Source organism: Drosophila pseudoobscura, chromosome 2, assembly GCF_009870125.1.
Source record: "Drosophila pseudoobscura strain MV-25-SWS-2005 chromosome 2, UCI_Dpse_MV25, whole genome shotgun sequence".
Classification (NCBI taxonomy): domain Eukaryota; kingdom Metazoa; phylum Arthropoda; class Insecta; order Diptera; family Drosophilidae; genus Drosophila; species Drosophila pseudoobscura.
Window position 1 is genome coordinate 25,328,467 of NC_046679.1, and position 17,598 is coordinate 25,346,064.

Consider the following 17,598-nt stretch of genomic DNA (forward strand, 5'->3'; position numbering starts at 1 on the left):
GTCCCCGATAGTTTTATGTTATCCGTGTGGTGTGTCCCCACAGGATCCCCCCCCCCCCTTCCTCCTCCTTCGCCGTGTGTGCGTGTGTGCAGTTTACGACTAAATACAATTTGAGCGCCTCCTGCTACCCCGCACCCTCCGCACAAGCCCCATTGCGGCGACTTTGTTGCTGTGTTATTATATGCTTTGGCTAATGTTTATGTATGTCATCCCAGGAGAGGGAAGGACCCAGCGAAGAGAGTGTTGCTCGTGCCAGAGGGGTGGCTACACTACACTAGTGGGTGGGGCTAGTGCTCGGACCAGCTGAGCGTCTAACTAGCCACGAAATCGGTCCAGAATGGTGCGAGTCCAGGCCAATATTATACCAGCTGAGTGGAGGGCTTTATTTATGGGCATTGGTGGGTTCCTCTGTTGAAGCAACTCCCAAAAAGCCGCATCTTTCATATTGTTCGACATTTAAAGAGTATCTAACGTTTACTGTTTCATTCCGCTGTTCCAAATAACTACATTCTGCGTACCATTCCACTTTGTTCCTTTATTTATGTTCTCTTTCTCTTTTCTATTTCCAGGTAAGTGACGATGTGCTTTCGCTGGCATTTAATCAAAATCAAGTAAGACTTTTTGTTTTCCTTTTCCTTTGTTTTAATTTTCGTTCATGTGGGGGGGAGGGGAGCCCTCAATTACGGTGGGCATCAAATGTCACACCTCGCAGGCAGCAAGCGTGTCTGTGTACATCTTTGTCTGGGAGTCGTCTGAGAGTGTGTGGGAAGAGAGAAGGGGGGAGGCAAGCATCATAAATCAATCAAATCGGAACGCGCCAGAGCCGAGGCTCTACTGGAGTCCGGCGATTTGGAGGGGCGCCTTGTGGCGCATCGATTGACGGCACGAGATTTGCAACATTTCCGGCGCATGACGCAAAGCAGTTAATTTGTCAAATGTCTGCACTTTATCACCCATATCTGTGGGGCCTCCCTCTGCGCCCCAGCACCCCCAGCAACACAGCACCACAGAAACTGCCCCAAGCCTCATCTAGCCCCGCCCCGCCCCGTCCCGCCATTCCACCATGAAAACGCATTACGCACTCAGACATTTTGGGGGCTTCGCACTGGTCCTGCCACTGCCACTGGCACCGGCACCGGCACCGGCACACATCTCTAGTCTGTGAAATTTTGAGGCAAAGTGCAATCAGTGCAGTGGCGCATTCCCCACAGGAGTGCAGCAGACAGACATTCGAGTAGACGATGAAAATGTCAGACAAGACCAGCATCAGAGCCAGAGCCGGAGCCAGAGCCAGTCCAGGGCGGACCCAGAGCCAGCTAGTAGCAATCCTTTGCATTGTCGGCTCGCCTCGGGGGAGAACTGTTAGAAAAACTCACTGGCAAAGCAATTTAAAGTTGCATCCATAACAGCAGCAACAGCAACAGCAACAACAACATCGCCAGAAACAACAACGAACTGGGCAGAACATTGGCCTGGGGAAATTTCAGTGGCTAATGTTGTCCCTGTGTCTGTCGCTGGGCCTGCCTCAGGTCCTGTCCCCAAATGTCCTTTCGCAGTCAACAGGCCGTCAGAGTCAGATTCGGTCTCGGATTCGTAGTCGTAGTCGTAGACGGAGAATCGTTGCCCAAAATCGTAATTAGAAAAGTGCTTGCATGATAACTCACTTTTTGGTTTCTGCTCGCATGAGTGGGTGCGTAATGCATCCTGGCAGGACTCCTTGCTCCTCTCTGCTGCTGCAGGAAACATCTGCTTGGCCAGTGGCCATTTAATAGCCCTGCCGAGCAGTCATTAAGCAGCAATGAGGTGGGGGAGGGAGGGAGGGGCTGGAAACGGAATTAACGCAAGAAATCTATTATCCTGGTCGCACCTGATTGTCCTGGGAGCACTGGGGTGGCTGCTGGTGTCTCTATAAGATACATTTTTTTTTGTATTTTTAGCCAGTGCAATCTTTCGCCATTTCCATATCAACTTTGGCCCGCTACCAACAAAAAATGTGTCATCAAAATGTCATTACGTGGGTGGGGCGACGACATATGCCTGGAATAGGATGTATCCGTATCTAGAGCAGCACTGGGGGCAAGGGGCAGGGACAGGGACAGTGGATTGGGATTGGAATTGGCTATTTGTTGTGACAGCCAAAGGGGGAAACGGGCTGGAAATTTAAACAAAAATTCCCATTCGAATTGTTGGCAAACAATAATTGAGGGCAGCCTGCCCCCAGGGCTCCCCCGAGTTATTATGCAAATGAATGTGGGGGAGGAGCGTCTAAAAAATTAGCATTTTATGCAACAGCCTGCACATAATTCGAAAAACTGCAACCTTAAATTAAAGCTAAAGCCCAGCCAGTGACGGGGGAAAAGCGCCCAACAAAGGGCCCCGCCGCCAAGACCACAGCCCCAGCCGGGGTCCTTGCCCCTTTGTGCCATGTTGTATGCATTTTTGGTCAGTGTGTGGTGGGCATTTTGTCGGCAGCGACAGCCACAGCGACAGCGATGGTGACAGTGGCAGTGACAGTGATACCGATGCAAAACAGGAGGACGAACTAGGATACCCAACAGTTGGGCAGTCGGGTGGGTGTGGCGGTTGGGGCGGTCGGGGCGGGTGGGGCGGTTGGGGCGGTTGGGGCAGGTGGGGCGATTGTTGTGGGATGGTCCTCTAATGACAACCACACGTCATCAACGGTCTCCCAGGCCGTCCTGTCGCCGACAACCTCATCGTTGTCGTTGCTGTAAACGCCCGTTTCTGACACGCCCACAAGTGAATATACGGATGCATAGATGCAGGGCAAGAGAGCCATGTATCATTGGCATGCAAATTTTTTGGTGATGCAACGTCATCATCAGAGGAGAGAAGGAGTAGTAGCTGGAGCAGGAGCTGGGAGCAGGAGCTGGGAGCAGGAGCTGGCGCAGGAGCTGGAGCTGGGAGCAGGAGCCAAGGACTCATCGTTGTTGACTCATTTGCATTATCGCATCTAATCATTGTCATCATCAACAACAATGTTGCTCGTTAGTCCTGTGCCGATGGAATGGCAAGCAGGGGGGCGGCAACCTCCCCCTGCCCGCCCCCTTGATGGCTTCTATTTAGTTGTGTTTTAGTTTCCTGTTTGCCAGCAAAAAATGCTGGGTGAATGCCACCCGACGCTGCGAGCAGCAATTAAAATGCATTTGCAATTTGTTGCAATTGCCGCATTTGGCAGTTTAGAATTTAGAGTGCAATTCCCAGTGGCAGCGGCAATGCTGCACAGGATTTGCACTCGTAATTTGTGCAATTTGTCACTGCATTTAATTTCCTACTCGATTGCACTGCTCTGCCCTAGAGTGGAGTGGAGTGGAGTCGGGGGGCAAAGGCCGAGAGTATCATTTTCGATTATCGTTCAACGCATTACTTTCCCCACATGCCGCGACTCTCCTCCTTTATCCCGGCTGAAAGCTGAATGGATCCATCCTCTTAATTGGATTGTTTTATAGCACTAATTGCACTGGGAGTTGGTACTTTTCTAAAGCAAAAATAAATGGTCAGATCCACCGATCGTTGCTTTGATATACCAATGGGGGTTCCGCCTTCTAAGGGGCATCTTTATCCTAGCCAAATAGTCTGCTGTTTCTATTCTATTCATTCAGAAGGAACAAACCCCATGCCTCCTGTTGAGGCTGAGGCCGTCCCAGAATCCCACAACAAATCCACATTCCTTGCCGAGGCGCAGTCGGTCCCAGACTCGGGGAAAATATGCCTCTTCTTGGCATGGACGGATCTTCAAAGGCTGTAAAAGTATCAGATCGAATAGTACGTCTTTTCTGCTCCTTTTTGCATTCTGGGACCGACTCAGGCGGAGCCAAGAAGCCTGCGGTTCGCGGTCAGGGACGAAGCCCTCCCTCTGTCTGTCCTCGAATTCCTATCTTGGCAGGAATTCTGCTCTCTGCCGCTTCTTCGAATACGAGAGTATCTCAGCCATGTTTCAAGCCAGATGCTAGTTGTCCCAGAGGACGTTTGAAATTTAAGAACTGGATTTTAATGACCAAAAGTTGTGTAAAAGAACTGACTCATGAAAATGTAATGGCTGATGGTTTATAGACTCGTAAATTCTATCCTCCTGGTGGTGAAATGTGCGAGTGTGGTGTATCCTTGTGTATCCTGGTGGCTCTACGAGTAGCTCCGCTGACGTGCCATTAGCACAGGCCAAAGCGCCGTCCTGAACTCGGCTTATCCCTCTAAGACTGCAAATCTCGACTAAAAATACAATTGTGATTGTCTTTGACATTACCAAGCCACACACACACACGCACACACACACACTAATGCGTCTCCTGCATGACATTAAAGTCAGTTGTAGTTTTTCTGTGCTCCTGCTCTGCTCTGCTCTCTGCCTAATTTGCATGCAGAAGCAATGGCAATGGGAAAATATTTATGCACAATTAAATCAAGTAAAAGGAAAGAATAAATTCTGCACACACACACACTCGTGGAGTACACCTATACAGTGCACACACACACTTGGCTGCAGACAAAAGCAGCTGCCCATTTTGTTGGGCTATGGAAAAAATGCAAATGACATTAAAGCCGAGCTTTGCTTGTGTGTGTGTGTGTGTATGAACAATGGGTAACGCAGTAGTTGACCCACATTTGCCATCTCCTTCCGCTTCCACTTCCGCTCTCTCCCTGTCTCTCTCCCCTCTCTCTCTGGAATGTGTGCCAGTTTTTAATTTTTCTTGACTTTTTCGTTGCTCTTGATTTGCGGCAAATTTCGTTGGCCCCAGCTCCCTCTCCCTCTCTCTCTCTCTCTCTCTCCCTCTCTCTCTCTCTCTCTCTTAATGTGCATTAAGCATGTGTTTGCCTTTGTGGTAGTCCGTATTTCTGTGTCTGTGTTCGCTAATTAAGTGGCATTATGTGGCTCTGTTTCTGCTTCTGTCTCTGATGCTTTTACCACTCTGCCTGCCACTGGTCCCAGGTCCCACGTCCCGGTCCCCGTCCTCTGCCACATCCTGCCTCTTGTTAGTTTTTAAGGATGCTAGCCCCAACTGATTTTTTGGTCTTTAGGTTCCTGTGAAAGCCTTAACGCTAATTGCATTGATTCACATGAAGAACCCTTTAATAATACAGAATATTTATTGCATATACATAAATTATTATATTTATATATATTATATTTATATTTATTATATATAAATTAGTAAATATTCTTAAAAAAAAAAAAACAAAATATGGGAAACTAAGAAGAAAGTCTTTGTATGAAAAATAAATGCATTCCAAGGCTAATAAATTCTCATCAAGTTGCTGAAAGATTTTCTTCCAATACAGTCGGCTGCTCTTGAACTTTCTCAGTCCCAAAATGTCTCTAGAGAAATATGGAGATGCCGATTCCAGCACTTGCATATGAAAGGAAATTTATGGCCAATCAGCTCACACATCCACCGCAGAATAAATTCGAGAATATTTTTGCATTCTCTGGCATTTGCCACACCCACGCGTGCCCACGTGCCCCCGTGCCCCTCTGCCCACGTGAACTATGCCCCAGAGTTTATGCGACTAAAAAGTTTACAAAGTTCATTAACGACAAAACCAATTTGTGCCGCATCGAACAGCGAAGCCTCGCGGACGACTAATGCAATCAATTTGCAGGGCAACTAATTAAATATTTAATATGCATTTCGCACACAGAAACACACACAAAAACACACGCTTCCCAAAAAAGAACGCCCTAATGTAAATGTAAACGTAATTCGATTGTATTTACAAACAAAACCGCAACAACAATCTGTTTGAAATTAAATGTGGCATGCACTCGCTCGACCCTCGCCACAGGGGCATGCAGCGTGGGTTTAGGTTTAGGGCGTGGCAGCCGCCATCTGTTAATAAACTCGACAAAACCAGGCCCAGCAAGTCTCCATCTAAAACTACACCCACATCCGCGATAAGCGACAAAATTATCGACCTCACAGATACGGCATCTTATCGGTCCGCAAACGTGTCGTGTGAATATATTTTTGTTCTATTTTTTCCCATAAATAATGTACCGCTTAAGTGCATCCAATTGGCCGAATATTAAATGGCAAAAAGTTGAATTTTGTGCATATATTTTGTTGCATTTATGAAACCCCAAAATACATTGCAAATGGAGATACATGAGCGATGACTGGCCCCCCTCGAATGGTGTTACAAATGGCTTTTAGTGGCTTTATTGCTTGCAATGGAAAATATACAATTTTCTCCTTTCCTTCTTTAATCTCTGGCCATTGTTATGCCGCATTCAAGGAGTTACCCAACGTTGCGCCAATCGGTAGCAGACCATGGCACATAGCTGTGGCAGCAACAATGACGATTTGCAGTCCCATTTGTTTGGTTTCCTACTAACTTTTTAATAATTTAACTATTTAACAATTTTACAATTGGCTGGCTTTTGTTTTTCGCGTTTGTACGCACAATTTTCGTGGCTATGAAGCGTGAAACATGAGAAATCGAAGCACGCCAACACGGCACCACGGCACCAAAAAATAATAAGTTTAATTAACTTTTGCCAGCTGCTCGGCTTCATTTCTGAGCTGTTTTTTAACACGTTTTAAGAGCAGTGCCTGCTCGAGTGTGGCGGCAACTTTCATTCGAAAGCAGGAAGCGGAGTGCTGCTGATGGTCGACCAATAAACGAAGGATCTGCACACTTTGGCCAAGGATTAGACAGGCCGATGTGCAATCAGAAAATATGGTCCCTGGGCTGTGGGACAGCGGGGAGGGGTGGAGGGGTGTAGCGGTGGAGGGGGTAATCAAAACTTATGTTTGTCTGCGCTGGTCAGCAGCTTGTCCACGGCTCCAGAGCTGTGGCAATAGTTTAATGGCCGGCAAAATATATTTTGGCAACAACAATCTGTGGAAATTCCAGAGCCTGCAAAGCTCCCCGTCCCGCCCCGCCCCTGGCCCACTATGGGCATACGCTGATAATAGTGTTAATTATGCGCCTGTCAATATGCCAAACGTTTTCGGCCTGAAATATGCTCGACTCCGACTCTCGTGGCTTTGGTTGTAAGCTCCATGAGGGCCAGAGGGTGGAGAGGAGTGGCAGGGTAGGGCACGGCAGAGCACGGGCAGGGCACGGGCAAACTAATTGAAGTTTGCATTTAGCACAGTGACAAAACATTTGTACAAATCCAAAAACAATTCCGGGGGATGGCTCGACAAAGCCATTCCACAAGTTATCGCAGCTGTTTTGCTCCAGGCCAGGGCCAGGGCCAGACCAGACCCGGACCCGGACCTGCCCCCACAACACAGAGAGATATTCAGATACGGCAACACAATTTTCAATTTTAATTAAAGTTTAAACTTTGGCAATTATCTAGGGAGCTGTGATCCCAAATTAAGCGCATCATAATTTGCATATGATTATCGAGAGAGCGAAAAGCGAGTGGGCGAGGGGCGACGGGCGATGGAAGGGTTCGATGACATGAACGATGAATCAATTGGAACCGAGTTCAAGTATTATTTGTAATTAAGTGATTTTAACTGGAACGGGAACATGGTAAAGGGCCCCTACATCCTCCCTCTCGTTCTCTAAATTCTATTGGTTTTTGGGATGGAAATAATTTAAGAGCACCTTTAATGGTTGAAGATTTTACACGCATTTTCGTATTTGTTTTGTTCTTTGTTTCATTCGATATTTAGTCGATAAAATATGCATTCATAGCTCCTATCAATCCCCATTTAATCCGAGCAATTCCCTTCGTTTCGCTCTCTTTTTAGGTAAGTTCCGGCCATCCAATCCCCCTTGACACTATGCCACAAAATGTTGTAAGTACTGAGTTGCACTCACCATTCAACAGAGGCAACAAAAAAGGAATCGAAAATCATTTTACAGCTCCCGTATGGGTACGGGTACGGGTGCGGCTCCGGGTCCGGGTTGATAAATGAAAAATGTAACAAGCTTTGCAGCAGCTTCTGCTGGACTCACAGACAGACAGACGAAAAAAAACGGCGAAACAAAATTCCGCAGATCCATAAAAATCCAGTTACAATCTGTTAGGCCTTGTGGCAGGGCTGCCAGGGTTGCCAGGGCTGCCAGCGATGCCAGGGTGTCCACAGTTAGGGCCGTCGATAGTGCGGGTAGGCCAGTCCCAGTCCCAGTCCCAGTGCCAGTGCATGGCATTTAATGTGAAAGTAAAAATAAACACTAAAAAAATAGTTGTGCTCGACACGACATGCAACATTTTGAAACATTTTTCAAGTTCCCAACGAGACGAGCCATAACACAAATGTGGCATGTGGCACAATACTCGTCCATGTGCGAGTATGTATATTTTTTATATGCACTGTGTGTGCACAGTGAGCGTACAAAGTGTGTGCACACAGTGTTTGTATAGATTTTTTTTACAAATTAAATTGTAGTCGTGGTCCGATTTAGGTTCTGTTTTTAGTGGGTTTTGTTTTCTATTTCGTGTTCCCGTTAGTTTCGTGCGTGTTGCGGTCTCATAAAAATTTCATCCAAAAACTCCCGTTTCTGGGGGGGCAGCCATTTTGGATTAGTCGTGGCCGTAAAAGGAAATCAAAGTTTATGACATTCACTGGGCATTTACAGCGTGGTTATGTGGTGCTGCACGTGGAAGGGGCAGTGGCAGTGGCAGTGGCAGGAAGGGTCGGATCGGGTCCAGTGCTGAACTTGGAAGTGGTTAAGGCAGGAAAGTCCCTCAAGCTTATTGGTGTCTGGCCTGGCCGCATATAATCGTTTTGTGAAGAACCCAACTCCACAGAATGGAAACAGCAGATCGAAGCGAAGCCTGTCTTACCCTTGAATTGGGTTTAAAGATCCATAGTCTCTGTTCAGAGATCGCATAGGTATTCTCATCTGTTGTATTTTCTGTGTGTTTTCCCCTCTGCTTGGCTCGTTTTCTCCGCCTCATTGCCCAAGCAATCAAATCAAACAAATTGTTGACTAAATTCCAACAAAATAAATAAATAATAAAACTGCTGGGGTCATTAAATCAAGTCCACGCAAACACCCACCCCAACAGCCCTGCGCCCCACCTGGGCACCCCCCTGGACACCCACAAATCACAATAACTAAATGCAGGAAACCCCAAGCTGAAATTCGGGGGAGAATCGTTATAGGTACTCGCACAAACAGTAGTTCTAGTCCTGCCGCTAAATAAATATATTCTTAAAATATTCACGCAAATACAGTGAGGGAGGGAGAGAGAGGGAGGGAGAGAGAGGGAGAAGGGACATAAGTGTGAAGGAAATTTCCATAAATCACATTTCAGCGGGGGAAACTTTTCGCGTGACAAAAATCAACTAATGTGGTTAATAAAAATACAAAAACCAGGAAAAACGCTGAAATTCCCCCGTACTCGTACAAAAAAAAAGAGAAGAAAAAGCAACCCCCGGACCCGCTAACGGAGGCGCTAAGAACTCCCCGTGGCGTGGCAGGGGCTGGGGGCAGGGGCAGGGCCCTGATGTGGAGGCGTGACAAAAGTTTATAGCAAAAGTTAAACTGAACTTAAGGAAGCATAGAGTAGGGGAGCTACACCCTCCCCATCCCCAACCCCTCTAGCTCTCCCTTCCCCTCTGCCTCCGCCACTGCCTCTGCTCATGTAAATCACTTTCGGGGCAAACTTTTGCCGCCAAACGTTGCTTGAAATTTATGCAAATGTTGTTGCTGTTTCGCCTGTTCGGCCTGTTTTTGTTGTTGTTGTTATTGTTGCTTTCTCACCCGCACCAGTGCCACCTGGCGGCGATGGCAATTGTCGTTGACATTTTCACCTGCTTTTCTCGATAAAAAAGGGAAAACTTTCTACCCCCGAAAAATGAAGAGAAAAGCAAAGTAACTGCTTAAATTGTTTTTAAATATTTCCTCACACTTGGAAGAGTGTTGGGTGGTGCGGGGGGAGGGATGGGGCTTAGCGAAAGAGTACGGGCTGGGCAGGCCTGGGCGCAGGTTCCCATTTGATTGACACTATCCGTGTGTGGGGGTTTTTATGAGAACTTTTGTGTTGATTTATGTTTGAAGCATTTTGATACGTTCCTGGCATTAATAGTTCCGCCCCGCTCCCCGCCCCCAGAAGCGGCAGAAGGTAGTTTTTGTGGGTACTCCTCGCGTTGAGGGTTTGTTTGGTTAGTAAAGCCCCAAAATGTTGGCCAGATAACGTGACAGCAAATCGATAAATATCGAAATGCGTTCAATTTTTGGTTTTTACGAGTGCAGTAAAGAGAAGAAACGTACGGCAGAGGGGCGAGAAGTGGTGGACTGTGGGGCGAATTGGGGCGCGGTAAATATCCCATGATTCATTAGGCGCTCGTTCATGTATAAGCAGACACCTGGAGCAGGCACAGGGAGCGGGGAGGCATCTATGGAATAATATAGGAACCCCCTGCACACTCGCCTTGATGGTGCGACAACCCCTGATCACTCGCTCGACCCGAAATGAGTTGTAGAGATTAGTGGGCAAGACTTTGATGTGTAGTAGGCATTCCACTCTCATAGGAATGCCATTTCAACTTTTACCTAATGGCATTTTACGCCTAAGCTTAGAATGCTTTCCCGTAGAGACAGAGAGAGAGAGAGAGAGGTAGGTAGGTGGGGAGGAACAGTGTGCTCGTAGGGGGCGGTGGAGGCTTAATTTCATTTAGCTCTGCTCTCCTTCTCATGCATTTATCTCATGGTCGTCGTACGCCTCTCTGAATGTGGGCGACAAAACGCCCACAAAATGGCATTCAAGAGGCGTGTGGCTGCAGGTGGGCGAGACGAGGGGGAGCTGCCAGGCAGTGCGGCGCCTACTCATTATGTCCTAGACGCAGAAGGAATCCTAGAGAGCAGCAGGGCACCCATTAAAAATGTATTGTGTGGCGCAGGAGGCATGTGGCGATGCGAGTGCAGGCAGAGGCATGGACAGGGAGGTACGAAGCTGCCTCAGAATATGCTGCTCCACCTTCGCCTTCGCCTCGGCCTCCTTCCGTGCCTTCCATGCTATGTGTGTTTGTCTTTTGTTTGCTTTCACCGTGGAAAATCAGGCTATCGATTTTCTCCCAGGAGCAGCCACGGAAGGAGGCGGCAGGGGGGGCGTGTCTGGTTACTTGCGCTTTTTTCCGTCCGCTTTTTGTTGACTCTGCACAGCACACGCGGCCCCTTCTACACCCCCACCCCGGCCGGCGACCGACGAATGCTCTACACGCGCCAGCGTCCTCGTCCTCGTCCAGGACCTTAAGCAGATTTCCATCAGGAGGGAGAAAACTTTACACTGAAATGGAAATTGAATTTGAAAACGCTGCAGTTCGCTGGCCGTGTCGAACCGTCCCTCAGTCCTGTAGTCGACCAGTCCGTCCGTCCGTCTGTCCGTCCGTCAGGCTGTCCGTCAGTCTGTCAGTCAAAGAGCTTGACAGCTTGGACACTTGGTTCGGTTCGGTTTGGTTTGGGTTATTTAATTTGCAAATAGAAACTAATTTACTGGCAATTAGCAGCCTGCGGGGGAGTCGGGGAAAACGGACGGGTATCCCGGGAACTGGTGGTGGGGAGGAGGTCGGGGTCCGGGTCGAGACTGGACTGGGTATCCCCGAGTATCCGTCCACTCTCTGGGTTTGCTTAGCAATTAATGATTTTCAGTTAATTTGAAAAGCAAGTCGAGCATGAAATCGAATTCGAGACGCAGGGCACGTAGCACTCATAACCGAAAAATGTGGCAAAACTGTGGCAGAAGCACACGGGTTCCTGGAGCCACTGGAGGAGGGCTATTGTGGCTGCTATGTGGGCGTCGGCAGTGACGTCGATATTCCTGTCAATTAATGGCCAAGGAAACACACGCTCACGTACTCGGGAAGTGAGCAAATGAATCATTCATTGAATGAAGCGAATGCCAGATCCAAGCAGCGCAAAAAACAGGGTAACAGCTGTAACAGGACAACCGCGCTGTTAGCAGCCCAAGCTAACAGCCTTTTATCGCTGCTGGGTACCGTGCTCTGTTAACATCCGCCGAGTTCTGTTAACAACCGCCGAGCTCTATTAACATTTGCCTCGCTCTGTTAACATTTGCCTCGCTCTCGCTCTCTCGCTTCTGTGCGCTCTTAGGATCCACATGGCGCTCACCGTTGCGTGGATCGTAAGTTAGTTTTAGCTGCGATTCCACATACAACACGAATAACCTATTTATATTGGAACCCACCTCCATTTCTTATCACGACGTAATAATAACGTCCTCTACGTTGGATTATTACGACCAGATCCGCCCCCTGCAAAAGCCACAAAAGTCTCACAGGGAAAATGCTGGGTAATAAACGTTGCTTAGGCTTCATTCTGCTTCAGTTTTATGCCAGGCTCTGTCTGTATTTCCAGTAACACTCGTATGTCTAGATAAGGGAGAACAAAATCGATTTCGCCTCCGCCGAAATACGCATCTATTGCCATAATTAATTGAAACTCAATTATTAAACTCAAACTCGAATAATATTTATCCACGTATCTCTGTCCCAATCTGTGTCTGTCATTTCCCGGGACATGCCATCCCCCCTTCCCCCCATCGCAAGCCCTTCCAATGCCAGACACGGACACGTGGCGGGGCGGGGCGGGGCGGGGCTGGTGAATGGTCGGAACGATCTCTATTTTTCGGTTGAAATGCTGTCAGCGCAATTTGCCGGGACATCAGAAAGCAATTGTCAAACGGGGACAATCGGCCCTGAAAAACCAGGGAAAAGTGTGCGAGCTGTTGTCTCCGCAGGTGTCCTGCGATTCCAGCAGATACAGAAACAGATTTTAATTGAAATTACGTGCATCCTGTCCGAAGCACAGACTTAATTCAATCAACTCTTGCAGCTAGCAGCTGGAAAATCCTTTAAAGCGGCCCACAGCCGCAATCAGCTCTGGAAAGTGTGAAAAAGGGGGAAAAAATAAAAGAAAAGTGCCAGAAAAAAGCCCTAATTGACTTTCTAATAGTTCGGCAAATAGTTTCGTTCGCCCCGAAAGTATGCAACAAAGCTTGTCAGACAATCAAAGTTTGGTGTTGCACAGCCCCACAGCTCCCACACTTGCCACCCGGTCCGATGGGCCCCGCAAGAATCTTTGCCACACACAAAAATGTTCTTCTCCCTCCACGTTCTTCCCTTTTTTCCAGAGCCTGAGCTGCCGGACGACTTGTTTGTTACGGAAAATAGTTTTAATGGGTGGCGGTTTTCCGGCGATGCGAGCCGAGCAGTCAAACTTTTCCCGGCCAAGACAATGCCTAGAGTCGGGGCTGGGGTTGGGGCTGGGCAGGGCTGGGCGAGGGGTTCTCTTCAATTTACAGCAATTTGTTATGAAATTCAAAGGGATCTGCGTGGTTTTACTTCCTTTGCAATTTGCAAGGCAATTAAACCTGACGGGCAGGCAAGACAGGAAAGGCAGGGCGGCTGCTGCTGAAGTTTGTTCTACCTTCGAGGGGCACACAACGTTGCGTATGCGCAATGTTCGGCTAGAACGAACTTCGCGCTGAAATAAAAACTGCATAAATAAACACTTTGGCTGGGAAACCCACCCATGCCCGTGCCCGTGCCCCCACGTCCCTTTTGCCTTACTTTTTGTGAAATTCCGTGATTGCGCATTTATGGCTTCATTTTCCTCAAACATTTTTATGTTCAATTTGTTGGAACAGGAAACAGGGAAACGGGGAAACAGGGAAACGGGAAAACAGCCTTTGTGGAGAGGCTTCCTTTTGCGGTAATTTGCAGCGTCCTTTGAACCCAAGCGCCCGCTTATCGAACATTTGTCCTGCGGCATTTGGCCATATTTTACTTTAAATGTCCTCTCCATGCAAATGTTGTGTGTGGCAGCCCCCCTCCCCCCTACCCCCCGCCCGTTGCAGCATCCCAGAACCATATATCAACATAGCATTTACCGCTCCGCGAATTAAGGTCACATTTACTTAACACTCGCACAGAGTTCTCCATTCTCTCCACTCCCTGCACTCTCCCCATTCGCAGGGAGCTGCGTCATTCGTTCAATAAAGCAAACAAAAACCAGACCAGACCAAACGTAACGTAACGCAACATAACGTAACGTAAAAGGGAAATTGCGTAATTTCATTAATAAAACGAAAATAACACTGCAAAGGAAATGGAGCGCATTTTGGAGCTGGCTGGTCGGTCGGTTCTGGGCTCTTAAAGGCCCTCCCGTACATTGTAAATCCGAGCAGAAGAGAGGAGAGAAAGAGGTTCCATTTGGTTTATTGCCGCTGGTAATGAGCGCAAATGAACTATTATTCCTCGAGGGAGAGAGTACCCTGCCAGACACAATTACACATATACTCCTTAGTTCTCCGATAAACTGAGCGACTAACTAGTCCGCCGCTTATTTGTCATCGATTGCCGAACTCTTTCCATCCCGATGTGGGCTCTGATATCCTTGAGTGCATTTCATTTATTGGAGGAATCGAGCAAAGGCACGAAGCGGAAAGGAAAAAAACTATCGAATTCCTGCAAGAATTCTGGGGGGGGGACTGAAGTTTCACCAACTTATGAAATATGTGATGGCAAAGTTGGGACCCCAAATGGAAACAACAATATAAGTCGGGGCCCAACCTTAAGGCGGGTTTTTGTGGGCCACCTCTATCCTTATCCTTCTTCCTTTCTCTCTCTCTCTCTTTGGTTGTGCGCCTTTTGAGGCTCACGTTTCAGCTGGAAATTGCGAGTAACGAGGAAAATTAAAAAGCAATATACAAACAGCAATCACGCAGCAGCGAAGGAGGAAAAGAAAGCCGAAACTCGAATTCAAGAAAGTCTTGCCTATGTGTGTGTGTGTGGGTGTGTCCTGGGCCTAAAAGCAGGCCCACACGCGTGCGGCCATTAAGTAATTCGGTTTAATGGTCAGCGCGCACTGGCCCCAACCTGCGACTGCGACTGTGACTCTTCGGACTACTTGTTGGCTTTTCCACAACGGAATGAATGTGTGGGGTGTTGACCACACCCACCTCCCCGCCCAGAGGCCACTGGCAGGGGTAACCGAACACCCTGCCTAATGAGCCACACAGCGAGAACGTTCCAAAAGTGCTCTAATGTTTGTTTGTGGCATTAATTTTGTTTACAAGTCGTTTGTGCACCCACCCCAGGAGCGGGAGGATGAGGATGAGCAGGGGGGGGAGGCACAACGAACCCCTTCCATTCTCATGCTTATTTGCCATGTGCCAGGGGCAACTGTCACTGGCTGTCCGTCCATTCGAAAGGGGAGCGCCGGCTCCGCTCCATCATTCATAGTCGATTGGCGTTCTGTTTTTATTGCGCCTCGGAATAGACTACAAATATTTGCAGTGCACTCCTCCCGCCCACCCTTTCTCTCGGGTGGGGAATCGGAATCGGAATCGGGAATATGGAAATGGAAATGGACACTTTCTTGGGAAGAACACTTAATTGATTGCTTTTCAGCTGAGCTCGTGGGCGGACTGGGGAGAGTCCGACTGCGTAGATATTTAATTAAAGCGCAGCTCACGAGGAGTGGCCTCCTGCCACCGAGGGGGGGTTGGGGTGGGCGGTGCACCTAGAAGAAGTGCGGATGGCTACTTGAGAGTGGCTAAGTGGTCGTCGCCATTCCAGAGACATTAATGGCTACTGCGGATCTCTAGTCGATTACTCGAACTTCTTGTATTTCCGAAATCTCAGACAGAAGGAAGAAACACAGAGAGGAGTGGACTGCATCGATCCTCAACCCCTGCAGCGCTTGCAGGGTTCTCTTGGCTCGGGAACGGTCCTGGCTACATACGTCTGCTGGTTCTTCTTCTCGGCCACCTCTTCGGCCCACAGTTTGTTGAGATAATCCTCCAGCTTGTCCACCATACCGTCGCCGGGATCCGTGCAGCTTTCGCTGGTGGAACCCTCACTCGTGGCCCCGCCATCGCAGACGTTCGAGGATCCAACGTCGCCGGGGCACACATCCGAGGAGCCACTGCCGCTGTCGTGCCTGCAGTCCACGGGACAGTGATGGTTCTCCCAATCCTCGGTGGACGCTGCTGCCGAGCTGCTGTCCTCGTCCCCGTCCTCGTCCTCTGGTAGCATGTCTCCTGCACACGGAGGTCGCTGGGACTTGGGCTTGGGCTTCGGCTGCGGCTGCTCATCCTCTAGGCGGTACCACTTCACCTTGTACGAGTCCTGGCCGCATTCCCCGTACTCCTCGCCCGTCAGTTGGTCGATGTTGCACTCACAGATGAGGAACGGGCTGTTGCACTTGTCGCAGCGCGGCAGATTCACCTCTGCGTTGCGCACGGGACGTGGCAGCTTCACCGTTCGGCTGGGCAGCTGGAGGCCGCACAGAATACAGGCCTTGGGCAGATCGCAATCGTCCTTGAGGGCGAGCTTCCTGAGCACCCGTCTGTCGGGGGGCCTTGGGTCGCCGGGCACCACCTGCTTGGAGCAGCCACGACAGGTGCACAGCGGCACCTGCATCGGGTTGCAGCGGGCACTCATGCGGCTGTAAAGCGCCTCGTAGACCGCGCCGATCTCCCGCTCGTAGAACTTGTGCGCCCAGAAGAAGGCCGGCTGGTAGATTTCGAAGATCTTGGAGGTCTTGTAGGCGGCATGCATCCATGCCCGCTGCTGGTTGTGAATGGCCATGGCATCCCCGAAGGGATTGCTGATCGACGCCGGCGGCTTCCCGTGGAAGAAGGCCTTGAACGCCCGCTTGACGATCGAGTACGACAGCATGGCCTCCACGCGCTCCATCTGGCACTTGATGCGCAGCGCCTGCAGCATGTCGCTCCGATTGAGACGCGACCCCGGCGCCGCACTCGGGGTGCACTGGGTCCTCATCTTCTCGTAGTACACGAAGGCCCGCTTGATGATGGACCTCGCCTGGCAGCACTTCGTGGCGTGGATGCCGCAGATCAGCATTATCTGCGCCAGGCTCTTGGCGATGTCCTCCAGGTTGTCCTCGAACAGCTGGCGGGGATTCAGCTTCTGCCTGCAGTTGCAGCAGCAGACGCCTGCGGCGCCCTCCACCTTCTTGACTTTCTCCTCCATTTCTGGCCAATACAATTTTGATTCACACTCGACGAATTTTGTCACTACTACTATTCTCGAATAAAAATTAACTTTCCCTGAATGCCCAAAAGGTGTTCTATGCCATTGCCATGGCTATTGGCAGCCAAGGAAAAGCCTGAGTCGATTTCGAAATTCTAGAAGCACTTAAGCACATATTTCCCCCCCAAAAAGTACATATTTTTGCATGCTCTCCAAACACATATAGTAGATTGCTGGCAAATGTTTATTTCTGCCAAAATCCACATCAATTGAAGCACCTTAGAAGATCATGGCTTCCCCTGGTACACCTTTATGCTGAGTTTTAGGGGGGCATCGAGCTCGACCAAAAACGCTTGCAGTGATTTTTCTAATGAATTTTAATCATTTTTATAAATTTAATAAATCGTATACGTGGAATATGCATAAGTGGACGCGTAACCCACCTCTGAATCATCTGTGTGTATTGTAGGTGAATCGCGGCCGGTTGAAACGGGGTGGAACGGCGAACGCCGTGTGGATCGAGAGAGCAAGGCATGGGTGGATCGTGAGGAGGTGGCTTGTGTGGGTCGTGAGAGGAAGGCATGAGTGGATCGTGAGGGGGTGGCTTGTGTGGGTCGTGAGAGGAAGGCATGTGTGGATCGAGAGAGTAAGGCGT

General features: G+C 49.1%; 2 protein-coding genes across 8 annotated transcripts in view; one reads left to right on the forward strand and one right to left on the reverse strand.

Moving 5' to 3' along the window:
- pum (pumilio) overlaps positions 1-17,598 on the forward strand; it is a 210,966-nt gene that overhangs the window by 178,399 nt on the left and 14,969 nt on the right. For 2 of the 7 annotated variants that reach the window (XM_033385979.1, XM_033385980.1), the window contains one exon: positions 570-611. The exons of the other annotated variants lie outside the window; for them this stretch is intronic. In XM_033385979.1, coding sequence (XP_033241870.1) covers positions 570-611 — 42 coding nt within the window. The remainder of the gene's footprint in view (positions 1-569; positions 612-17,598) is intronic. 7 annotated transcript variants of the gene reach the window in all.
- On the reverse strand, positions 15,538-17,071 carry LOC6897767 (uncharacterized). The gene has a single exon (XM_002137836.3). The coding sequence runs from the start codon at positions 16,941-16,943 to the stop codon at positions 15,633-15,635; it is 1,311 nt and encodes a 436-aa protein (XP_002137872.2). The 5' UTR covers positions 16,944-17,071; the 3' UTR covers positions 15,538-15,632.